The sequence below is a fragment of the Erpetoichthys calabaricus genome, chromosome 13 (assembly GCF_900747795.2).
Source record: "Erpetoichthys calabaricus chromosome 13, fErpCal1.3, whole genome shotgun sequence".
NCBI lineage: Eukaryota > Metazoa > Chordata > Cladistia > Polypteriformes > Polypteridae > Erpetoichthys > Erpetoichthys calabaricus.
This window is the reverse complement of record NC_041406.2, coordinates 21794559-21807097: the sequence shown is the minus strand read 5'-3', so window position 1 is coordinate 21807097 and position 12539 is coordinate 21794559. Positions and strand designations below refer to the sequence as shown.

At 40.0% G+C, this 12539-nt stretch overlaps 1 protein-coding gene across 3 annotated transcripts in view; it reads right to left on the bottom strand.

Annotated features, from left to right (window-relative positions):
- pleca (plectin a) overlaps positions 1 to 12539 on the bottom strand; it is an 828744-nt gene that overhangs the window by 578853 nt on the left and 237352 nt on the right. Inside the window, exon 1 of one of the 3 annotated variants that reach the window (XM_051935606.1) lies at positions 6100 to 6260. The exons of the other annotated variants lie outside the window; for them this stretch is intronic. Within the exon in view, the coding sequence (XP_051791566.1) occupies positions 6100 to 6190 (91 nt within the window). The 5' untranslated portion in view covers positions 6191 to 6260. Of the gene's footprint in view, positions 1 to 6099; positions 6261 to 12539 lie in introns of those variants that run through there. 3 annotated transcript variants of the gene reach the window in all.

Below are 12539 nucleotides of genomic sequence, written 5' to 3'. Positions count from 1 at the left end.
TGGCCCATTATATTGCTACAGGTTAATTACAATCAGATGCATTACACTAATAAACAATATGCAGTTAATTTCAGTGTATTTATAAAGCCGCGTCAGGAATGTGGAACTAAGAAAGAAAGGATGAGCACACAGGAACAGCAGTTTGACCATTCTGTGGACCATTATATTGTTACAGGTTAATTACAATCAGATGCATTAAATTTATGAACGGTATGCGGTTAATTTCAGTGTATTTATAAAGCAGCGTCAGGAATGTGGGTCTAAGAAAGAAAGGGTAACACACAGGAACAGTAGCACTGCTTTGATGCTGGTTGCCGCCAGTCTGCAAAACCGAGCGGAGAAATTGCGTACGCCAAGGTATGAGTTACCGTGGAAATGTGCGTGGCTTTACGCCAAGTTTAGGTTTTATACATCGCGATTTGAGCATGGAAAGGTTCGTACGCAACATTTCTGTGCGTACGCACCGTTTATACATGAGGCCCCAGGTGTGTGAATCAACCAGGAATATTCATATTATCACATGGCTGATACCTTTGAACAAAGCAGCATACATCTGAGAGATACAGTACAATTGGTTCTGTTTCTTTTGCTTTTCCAATTGAAGTACAGGCAGGTCAAGTGACTTGCTCATGGCCACACGGCACCAACAGCAGGGTTTGAACTCACAGCTGAAGGGTTTGAAGTCCAAAGCCTTAACCACTACGCCACACTATGTCCACCCACTATTAGACCCATAAGCCACTGAGAGCTACCCACCATGCCATCCTACTCACAATGTGTCTGTTTATATTTATTCTTCATAAAAGCTGTCTGGCTTGTCTGTTTATATTTATTCTCCATAAAAGCTGTCTGGCTTTCCCTATTTATTTTACATTTATTAGCATTAAAACATTCACAGTATGTCTTTATTTGTAATCAATAAAAATCTGTGAGACTTGTGTAATATTTAAATTTACATTTATGGCTTATGTAGAAAATTTTCTGTTTACTGTTATTATCACTTAAAGTTGACTTCCTCATCACATTTCTCTGCATATTTATCAGTGGTAAAAGCTGGCTCACTCTCAATACTTTATTTGCTGTACATTTACAACAAAACTTATTTATGTTTACATTTAAATTAATAAACAGAGAAGGCTGTAAAGTAACATTTTAATTTTCAGTTAAAAGAAACTGATTTGCCTATAAAATAATTCCATCCATTTTCCAAACTCGCTATATTCTGAGTGGTGTCACTAGAAAGCTGGAGACCCCTCCCAGCATGCATAGCGCATAAGGCTGGTGTGGCTCTGAGGCTGGGGATCTGCACTGGCAATTGGAAGGTTGCCGGTTCGAATCCCGTAAATGCCAAAAAGGGACTCTGCTCTGCTGGGCCCTTGAGCAAGGCCCTTAACCTGCAATTGCTGAGCACTTTGAGTAGTGAGAAAGGCGCTATATAAATGCAAAGAACTATTATTAAGGCAGACACAATGGACAACACTCACACACATATCAATGGCCAATCCTCCTGCCCTGTAAGTCTTTGGACTGTGGGAGGAAATCAACACAGATATGAGGAGAACATATCAACAGGGATAACTTAAATATAAAAGCTTATTACAGTAATGGTAGACCCACGTAAGTCGCTTTGGCAGCTTACACTAAATCAAGGTTGGAGCAGCACCATTTATGAGTCACGCAAAGCAAATGCATGTGCTATTCACAGTTTGCTCTTATTATAGAACGCCTGTACTAATTATCACATAACATTTTAATAACAACTTCAGGAAGCACCTAAACACTTCTATGACTTAAAAAGCAAGTGGATTCTATTTGGCCAAAGGATTTCCAACCCGTGAATCTCATGCTGAAGCAGAAAAAGCAGAAAAACACTGCCGCATGTTTCTAGGTTTTGTTGATTCACTCATCCATTTTAGGGAGCCATTTTTTCCAGAACATGGCAGGAACTATTGCTTGATGATAAGCTAATCCACCACAGGACACTCTCACTCACTGGAGGCCAATTAACCTTAAACGCCATTCATTCATATTTGAAGCCTGCTTAAGCTAGTTCAGGGTTGCAGTGCAAAAGAACCTAAGTTGACAGCTTTGTGCACATGGCAGTAACCAGCTCTGGGTGCCAATCAGTCTAGGAGACACTCAAATGCATACCCACTCACACAAGCCAAATTAGAGTCAACACCTAACTGAACACGCATGTCTTAGGAATTTGAGGAGGAAAACCCTTCCATGGACATGGGTATAATATGAAATCTCTTAATAACAACTACCAGGACCAGGACTGAGCCAAGTACTCTACAGCAGTGAGTAAGCACAGCCATAGTGACCCTTACTTAATATATATCACTTTGAATGTCTTTCATGTAGTGCCTCTCAAATATGACTAACTTTGCTTACATTGTTCTTAATATATTAATCTATCCATCTGTGTATTTTATAGTGCTTTAATATCTATAATTTAAGTAAATATACCACCTACACTTCAGAAGAGTTCACCCACCTGAAGCTAAGCATGCTCAGGCCCGGCCAAGTACTTGGATGGGAGACCATCTAGGAAAAAGGTTGCACCGCTGCTGGAAGAAGCATTGGCGAGGCCAACAGGGGGTGGTTACCTTGGGTTCTGAATGTGGGTCCCAATGCCCCAGTGCAGTGATGGGGACACTATGCTGTTAAAATGGTGCCATCCTTCAAATGAGATGTAAAACCCAAGGTCCTGAATCTCTGTGCTCATAAAAGATCCCTGGGTATCCTTCGTAAAGAGTAGGGTGTATCTCGATGTCAAGGCTAAATTGTCCACCACAGTCTAGTTGTTCTGGCCCCCTAATCATCCTCCGTCTTTAATTGGCTAACCTTCTCTCACCAATTCACCACTTAACAGCTAATGTGTGGTGAGCATACTGGTGTAAAATGGCTACCATTGCATCATCCAGGTGGATGCTACACATTGGTGGTGGTTGAAGTGGCTCCACACTCACTATGTAAAGCACTATGTAAAGTGCTATATAAATGTATGATTATTATTTTTTATTATTATTATTATGTTTAAAGGAACTACCTATCTATATTTTACACAGTTTTGCACATCTAGTAATCTGTCTTTTCTTATGCAGTGACTTTCACAGCTAACTACTGTATATTTTGTATACAGTGATCCCTCGCTATATCGCGCTTCGCCTTTCGCGGCTTCACTCTATCGCGGATTTTATATGTAAGCATATTTAAATATATATCGCGGATTTTTTGCTGGTTCGTGGATTTCTGAGGACAATGGGTCTTTTAATTTCTGGTACGTGCTTCCTCAGTTGGTTTGCCCAGTTGATTTCATACAAGGGACGCTATTGGCAGATGGCTGAGAAGCTACCCTAACTTACTTTTCTTTCTCTCTCTTGCGCTGACTTTCTGTGATCCTGATGTAGGGGGTGTGAGCAGGGGGGCTGTTCGCACACCTAGACGATAAGGACGCACGTCTAAAAATGCTGAAAGATTATCTTCACGTTGCTACCTTATGTGTGCAGCTGCTTCTTGAAGCGACATGCTGCAAAAGCTCAAAGGGCACGTATTGATTTTTGACTTTGTTTTTCTCTGTCTCTCTCTCTTTCTCTCTCTCTCTCACACTCCCTGCTCTTGACGGAGGGGGTGTGAGCTGCCGCCTTCAACAGCTTTGTACCGGCGGTGCTTCGCATACTTAAAAGCCAAACAGCTATTGATTTTGTCTGTTTCTGACATGCTCTGCTCCTGACGCGCACTCCTTTGAAGAGGAAGATATGTTTGCATTCTTTTAATTGTGAGACAGAACTGTCATCTTTGTCTTGTCATGGAGCACAGTTTAAACTTTTGAAAAAGAGACAAATGTTTGTCTGCAGTGTTTGAATAACGTTCCTGTCTCTCTACAACCTCCTGTGTTTCTGCGCAAATCTGTGACCCAAGCATGACAATATAAAAATAACCATATAAGCATATGGTTTCTACTTCGCGGATTTTCTTATTTCGCGGGTGGCTCTGGAACGCAACCCTCGCGATGGAGGAGGGATTACTGTATTGTCTTTTTATATATAGTCTTGTATTGTCATTCATATCTGTTGTGGTGAGCAGCTGGGGGCGGTACCCAGCCGGGACGCCTGGAAGGACCGGAGGAGGGATTACGCCTCCTCCAGACCACGAGGGGGCGACTGCCCTGGTGGCTATGGAGACCACAGGAAAGGAGCATGGAAGCTCAACCCTATAAGGGCCCATGGTCACCGCCAGGAGGCGCCCAGATTCCGAAGACCAGGGACACCCGGAGTGCTTCCGGGTGCACAGCTGGCACTTCCGCCACACCAGGGAGTGCCGGCAGGAGCTCGTCCGGGTGGATATAAAAGGGGCCGCCTCCCTCAATTCGATGGCTGGAGTCGGGTGGAAGAAGGACAGAGGTTAGAGGAGAGGAATGGAGGAAGACCTAGAGAGAGAGGCATTGCGAAGAGGCCTGGACTTTATGGGTGAAAAGTACAGGAGTATTGGGTTGTGTGCTGTCACTGTATATAATATGTATAATAAACGTGTGTGTGGTGTTGAAACTACGGTGTTCGCCTGTCTGTGTCCGGGCCGGTATACATTTTATATTGTACATATTGCATATATATTTTTATATACTGTCTTGTATATCTATCTGTTCCTTCTTATATAGTGCCTTTCATATTAATAACGTCATTGTTCTTGTTATCAATAATATTTACATTTATATAGCGCTTTTCTCACTATTCAAAGCACTTTACATAGTGAGTGTGGAGCCACTTCAAACACCACTAATGTGTAGCATCCACCTGGATAATGCGACGGCAGCCATTCTTGTGCCAGTACGCTCACCACACATTAGCTATTATTAGGTGGTGAAGGGATGAGAGAGAGAGAGACATTTGGCCAGTAAGGGATAGGGGATGATTAGGGGGTAAGAATGATCAAGCCATGGTGGGCAATTAAACCAGGACATTGGGAAACATTCTACACTTTTTAAAAGATGTATATGAATTTTGTAAGACCATCTGAAGGACAGCACCATTTTTACAGCACAGTGTCTGTGTCACTTCACTGGGGCACTGGGATCCACACACAGACCAGATATACTGGTGGATTTCAGGTGTTCATCTAGATTTTCTTATTTAGTGACTTTAATACATACATATATTTTTAGGGTGGCTGATATCATTTATCAAATTTTAGATAATGTTTTTCAGACTTATTTATAATTTATCTAACATCTTTCATGTTGACTTTCCTATATTTTATAATCTGTCATTCAAATCTACCTGTCAATACTTTTGTAGTGTCTTTAAAATGGATCCTTTTGGTCTGTCTGTCATGCTTTGATATTTAGCTGTGCTCGAGATGCAAGCCAAATTCACAGTACCTAAAGGTGGACACCTAAAGGTGGACATGGGGGAGAACATACCAACTCCGCATGGACAGTGAAGCAGGTCCCAGGACCTCCCTGTATATGTCATTCACAGAAGCACTAGACTAATCTCAGGGCCTTGCTGTCGGCTACGATAGCTGCCAGCAAAGGTAAACCCCTCGAAAAACTATAAAGTTAACACGGCGTCCGAGCACACCTTTCCCAGAACACACCTTGATGACAGAACACACTGTTTTACAACTGGTTTGTCATTTCTGTTTGCTCAGAGGTCCTGAATGTGCTACTGTACCTCTACTACAAGTCTCTCTCTCTCATTCGTAAAGTGATTTCTTTTGTCAGTGACATGTAGTGCCTACCGTGGCAGCAAAGCACACACCCTGCCGATTACCCTGACCCTAATAATATTACTACACAGGAGTTAGACGTATGCCCACAACACTAACTCAGGGCTTACAAGGCAGACACTTTCAGAATCCAAAAAACACGTCTACTCAATCAACCATATGTATTACATTTGAGACTCACATGCAGCCCTGTAGTGGAAAGTAAACAACTTTTTACAACAAAAAAAAAAAAAAAAAACAACTTCCAAGGTTCTTTTTTAATGCCAATCCCCAGCTTTGAAGTGGATTCCAGAAACACTCACTTAAGTGATCCCATGCACATGCTTGCCTGTCAGAAGCCCAGCTCTCCTCTCAAGCGGTTTTTACCTTTATATTGCTCCCTGACATTTTCATAAGCCTGAATAAAGTCCTTCTCCTCTGCATTGGGTGGCAGACTGGCTGGATTATAAAGAGCCATGTGGGCTTTTCTCTAAGGTGTCCTGCAGCTCTCTTCGTCCTCTCACTGTAGTCTTCTTGACTCTCTGTTCTGACTGCTCGGTCTCAGGCACTGCACTTCATTCCAGCCCCTTGCTTGGGAAATACCAGCACATGTTATCTCCGCCTCTTAAAGTCACACAAACGTGCTGCAGCCAAGGACGCACACCACGCATTCCGATTCCCATGATCAGGACAAAAGGCAAAATAAGCAGACTTCAACTTTACATTCCTTTGGGTGCAGTCTACACTTTTTCTGTGCTTCTGTTCAGCATTTCAGGAATAAATGAAAACATGCTTGGACTGAGTGGAACAGGATGAGTAGCACTTTCTAACTGTGATCTGTGGCGAAACAGATAGAAGTAAGAACATGTAAAAAATATGATAACTGGCAGAGGAGCAAGAGTTTGCATCCCAGTGTAATCACTGTCCACGTGGAGTGTGTACATTTGTCATGAAAAGCTAGTATGACATGGTGGCTGTAAACAGTCACATAACCTGCCCGAGCTCTAACTGCATGAAACAGGCATAACAACGAATCTGCACTTGTGAAGCGCCTTGGGGTGAATTCATAATAAAAGTTGTTTGTTTCTTATATTTGTAGGCGTTTTCTCTGGCTAGTTCTAGTTCCGGTATCTTAAATATGTAACTGATTTTAAACTGATCCAGAATGGATATAGATGGCGAGTGTCTGCCCTAAAACAGACTGACATCCTGTCTATAGTTGTTACTTGCTTTCACTCTGGGGTTGTCAGAATAAATTCAGTGTCTGGACGTATTTCTCTACTGGCTCCTGCTTCTTCTCATAGCCCAAAGACATTCATTCATATAATGAACACATTTAATCCTATTTTAAGCTTGTGGGGAGCCAGAGTAGACAGAGCAGCATCTGACACAAAGCAGTTCTTTTATGGAGCATAGGACCTTTGTAGAACAAACTCACACACCCAAGCTCAGTCAATTTAGTGTCACCAACCGACTTAAGTCCAAAACAATCTGGGATGAGTATGTGTGCGGATGCATCCTGTGATGGGCTGGAAAGCTCCTCTCGTGTTGGTTCTTGTCTTACAATCAATATTGCGTGAGGAAAAAGTGGCTTCAGGAAATATGAAGGGTTGGAATTACACGTGTCTATCTGTATTCTCTCAAGCTCTCTGAGCTGAAAATTCTGAAAATTGCACACGCATGCATTATGGTTTTTTATTCCATACATACCTTGTCTGAGGTTGGATGTAATGTACAGTGTTGCATTTATTGTGTATTACTGAGCTTGTGTATTTTTCATACTATCTATCTATCTATATATCTATCTATCTATCATATAGTGCCTTTACTTTCTTTCTATCTATCTATATAGCTATCATATAGTGCCTTTACTTTCAATCTATCCATCTATCTATCTATCTATCTATCTATCTATCTATCTATCTATCTATCTATCTATCTATCTATCTATCTATCTATCTATCTATCTTTAGTGCCTTTAACATCTATCTATCTATCATATAGTGCCTTTACTTTCTATCTATCTATCATATAGTGCCTTTACTTTCTATCTATCCATCTATCTATCTATCTTAGTTCCTTTTATTTTGCTGTCCACCAGTGTACAAACCGTGTAGACCCAAAGCCTGTGTTGCCAGCAGCAGACACAAGACAGCAGTCAACCTTGAGGGTGAAGCACACTCGCACACCTCCAGACTCACTCACATCAGGACAATTTGGTGCCAAGGCTAAACAGTTGAGTTAAATCTGAGGTGCCCACCAGAAGTGATGGTGTAGGCTCTGTAATGTGGTGGACGAACTGGAGAAATTAAAATCCTGAAACAACGCAGGTTGTCTATTGGGTAATTGGTATTGGCATGGATTAGCCAAAAAGTTTAATTTCCTTTTAATTTTCTTCCTTTTTAGTCATTCTTATCTATCTATCTATCTATCTATCTATCTATCTATCTATCTATCTATCTATCTATCTATCTATCTATCTATCTATCTATCTATCTATCTATTATATAGTGCCTTACATATCTATCTATCTATCTATCTATCTATCTATCTATCTATCTATCTATCTATCTATCTATCTATCTATCATATAGTGCCTTACATATCTATCTATCTTATCTGTTATATAGTGCCTTACATATCTATCTATCTATCTATCTATCTATCTATCTATCTATCTATCTATTAAACAGTGTCTTACATATCTATCTATCTATCTATCTATCTATCTATCTATCTATCTATCTATCTATCTATCTATCTATCTATCTTTAGTGCCTTTAACATCTATCTATCTATCTATCATATAGTGCCTTTACTTTCTATCTATCTATCATATAGTGCCTTTACTTTCTATCTATCCATCTATCTATCTATCTTAGTTCCTTTTATTTTGCTGTCCACCAGTGTACAAACTAGGCAGACACTTAGGTCAGAGTATTTGGTTGTGGAGGGGGTTCAGCTCTCTAACTCCCATTAACCCTGTTATATTATTTTATATTTACTTTCACATATTAGCAATGTTTGGTCTTACTGTGGATGAGCCAAAACAGCCCTCCACAGGTGGTCCATCAAATGCCAGGATGCACAGTGCTCAGCTTCACAGACTCTCTTTAAGCTGAACATTCTTGTTTCTTTATTGTATTTAGGTGCAGGATCGTAGTTATTCTTGCTTTAATGCCGTTTACTTTTCAGTAATTTTGTTCATCTTATTTTCTATCCTTATTTTGACAATTGGTTGATGCAGATTTTGGATATGTACATAGATTTTTCTTTCTGTTTTTTCTTTCATTTCACAAGCATAATGCATTGCCATTGAGAAGGACCCTTTATGCATCTGTTATGAATCCTGACAAAAATGTAATCAATAAAATGGCTCCAAAGATGGGTAGAATTCTACCCTATCCCTGAACTGCTCAGCATGCACTCTATGAGCTTGGCTTTTCTTCAATTGCATTAGATAGATAGATAGATAGATAGATAGATAGATAGATAGATAGATAGATAGATAGATAGATAGATAGATAGATAGATAGATAGATAGATAGATAGGAAAGGCACTATATAATAGATAGATAGATATGTAAGGCACTATATTAGATAGATAGATAGATAGATAGATAGATAGATAGATAGATAGATAGATAGATAGATAGATAGATAGATAGATAGATACTTTATTAATCCCAATGGGAAATTCACATTATTAATACTATGTATATTATGCCTGTGTTATATTAGTATTATCATTATTCAATATGGGCGGCAGGGTGGCGCAGTGGGTAGCACTGCTGCCTCGCAATTTGGAGACCCGGGTTCGCTTCCCGGGTCCTCCCTGCGTGGAGTTTGCATGTTCTCCCTGTGTCTGTGTGGGTTTCCTCCCACAGTCCAAAGACGTGCAGGTTAGGTGCATTGGCGATTCTAAATTGTCCCGTGTGTGTGCTTGGTGTGTGTCTGCGCCCTGCCTGGGGTTTGTTTCCTGTGTTGGCTGGGATTGGCTCCAGCAGACCCCCGTGAAACTATAGATGGGATATAGCGGGTTGGATAATGGATGGATTATTCAATATTAATATAAATAATTTAAAAAATTAGTGAAAATTACATAAAAATACTACTTTACAATGTTATAGTAATTTGTGCAGTTGATAGGTATATATTCTTTTGTTGTTCCAGTTGGAGCACAAGCAGGTGAAGTGATTTTCTCGTGGTCACAAGGAATCAGTACTGGGGTTTGAACCCACAAGCTCAGAGTTTATTACCTAATAAGGATCTAAAAATAAGAAAATGGGTCTTTTCTTCCTCTTCCTTTGTCTGATTTGACAGCGACTTTCTTGCACCCACTCAGGCCACGTGAACAAGGTTTATAGTTATAATGCTAATGACTAATAACTTCATGTAGTGTGCAATGTATGAGTGAAAACAATGATAAATCAAACGTTCATGTCAGGAAACCAAAACTCCAACCTGACTAGGCTAAAGTTACTAAACCACACCAATGAGGTAGAGAACACCACCGCATGTTGCCAGCAAAACACTTCCTACTAAAAGAGTGGTCAGTACGAGACATGGAATGGCGAAAATAGGTGGCTCTAAACGAAGAGGAAAAGGCCACCATGAGGGAATGAAATTGAGTGCGTATTATCATACCAGACCAAACAGACAAGTCACATATCAAATATAAAAACATGAAGTCTACATTGATTACAAATATTTCAACTCATCTTCAGTGGGTAGCATAGCTAGTCTGTAATAAATTTCTAGTTTTCTTGGGCACCATTTACTAATAATTGTGAAATTCTTCAGAACAAATATATACATTTTATGTGCACTATAATTCAGTTCGCAAATCATTTAAACTTCCAGATTACAAAAAATTAGTTATATAGGCAATACTATATCAAAGGGTAAAACAGAAATAATCCTGCATTTATGAAAGACTTGTGTCATACAAAGGGTAATACCCTTAATTTTTTTTGGGGGGGGGAGTGGGGTGGCATGTGTGGGGTTCCATTTAAAGCTTTGTCTACAGCAGCAAAAATGCTACCTCTGTATGTGCGTAATTTTACTTGAGACAGGATTAGTCATCTAATCTGCAGTTTAAAATAATACCTTTCATTTATCTATCTGTAAGCTTTCTAGTTAAAGACATCTAAATTGCTTATCTATCTCTTTTATATAGTGCCTTCCATCCATCTTCCAATTACACATCGTCTTTCATATATATCTATCTGCACTTGCTAGAGACAGCTATAGGCATTTATCTCATTTATATAGTGCCTTTCATATCTATATGTAATTACTATTGTAAGTTACCATACTACCAATAAAACTGTTCTTGAATCTAAACTTCCATAACAGATTTAATATTAAGCAGAAAATAACAATAGTTGGGTTTAACACAGATTTTTCTTCTTGGTCACTATTAGGGTGAGCTTCGCTCCTCTTATGTTAGCTTTCTCCACCTTTGCGCAGTTTTCCTGGGACTCATTCTGCTCCACCTTTATCAAAGTTCACATCCTTGACCAGGGATTCCCTACACTTCAGCCCTCCATCTGTTTCTCCATGCGGGTTATTACTAGCTCCTTGTCATTTTTAAATTCTACCTCCATCTTCCTCCTCTTCTGTGAAAATCAGCTCATCAACTGTATCTTTCTAATCTCACTCCTTTGTGGCTTTGGTTAATGTCTCATCGACCAGACCATGTTTAACTCCCAGAGTCCATATACTTCACTTAATTAGCGTAAACCTTTTCCTTCAATCTCACAGGGAGACTGCACCTTACACCGAGCCTCTAATACACACACCATTGATTTATTACACACAGCTTTAGATAACTGGCCCTCAGGTGGTGGTCCTGAAAAGGTCACTGAGCACTAGGCATGACAGGGTCTACTGCCCACTAGTGGCCCTTGTCTTTCTAAACTTCCACACAGTGTGAGGCCCAACCATTGGTGGAGATGTTTTTTAACTGGACTTCACTCACCCTTTCACCCAGCAGGTGGCACTTATGCATGTAGTGATCTTTAACCAGCTGCACAAGCCTTTCAAACCACATTAATTGGTCTAATGGTACCTGAAAACAAGTGGGCTTATTAAATGTATGGATGCCCCTCCCTTTATGTTTTCTTTAAATTTTCTTATTCTGTATGTGTACAGAAATTCATTTAACTCATTCCATTGCTACTTTGTACTTCTACGCAATTTATTCTAAATTATATAATAAACACATTTGGCTTTGAATCTGCAGTCAAACAAAGATCCTCAAGCATAGGATGTTCAGTATTATTCTTTGTGTTTTATTGGGTACTAGCAAAATACCTGCGCTTCGCAGCGGCGAAGTACTGCTTTAAAATTTTTATTAAGAAGAAAAGAAAGCATTTTAAACTGAGGGAAAATATACCAATAATTATTTGTTAAGGATCTCTTTGTATACCACGTTGTCAGTTCGGCCCTCCGGTTGTAATATGACCAAGCTGTGCGCTGAGCTCACTCTTGAGCATGCAACCTAAAGTTGGCCATGTGAAAAGCAATCTTGCCTCAAATCAATGCCAACCTTTTGTAGGGTCTGTCCCTGAGACTTATTATTTGTCATTGCGAAGCAGAGCCTTACTGGAAATTGGAGGCGTTTGAATTGAAATGGGTTTCATCGATAACTTTGCATCCAGCTTTTGAGAGTTTAAACATTCATAAACATCAAAGTGTCCACTACTCAAATCGTCACCTGTGAATCTAAGATGTTTAAGAGGCATTGGCGGTTGTCCAAAGGTGTAAAATATTTGGCCATTTCGGTACACTTGAAAGCGACAACCGAACAATTCAGCGGCAGC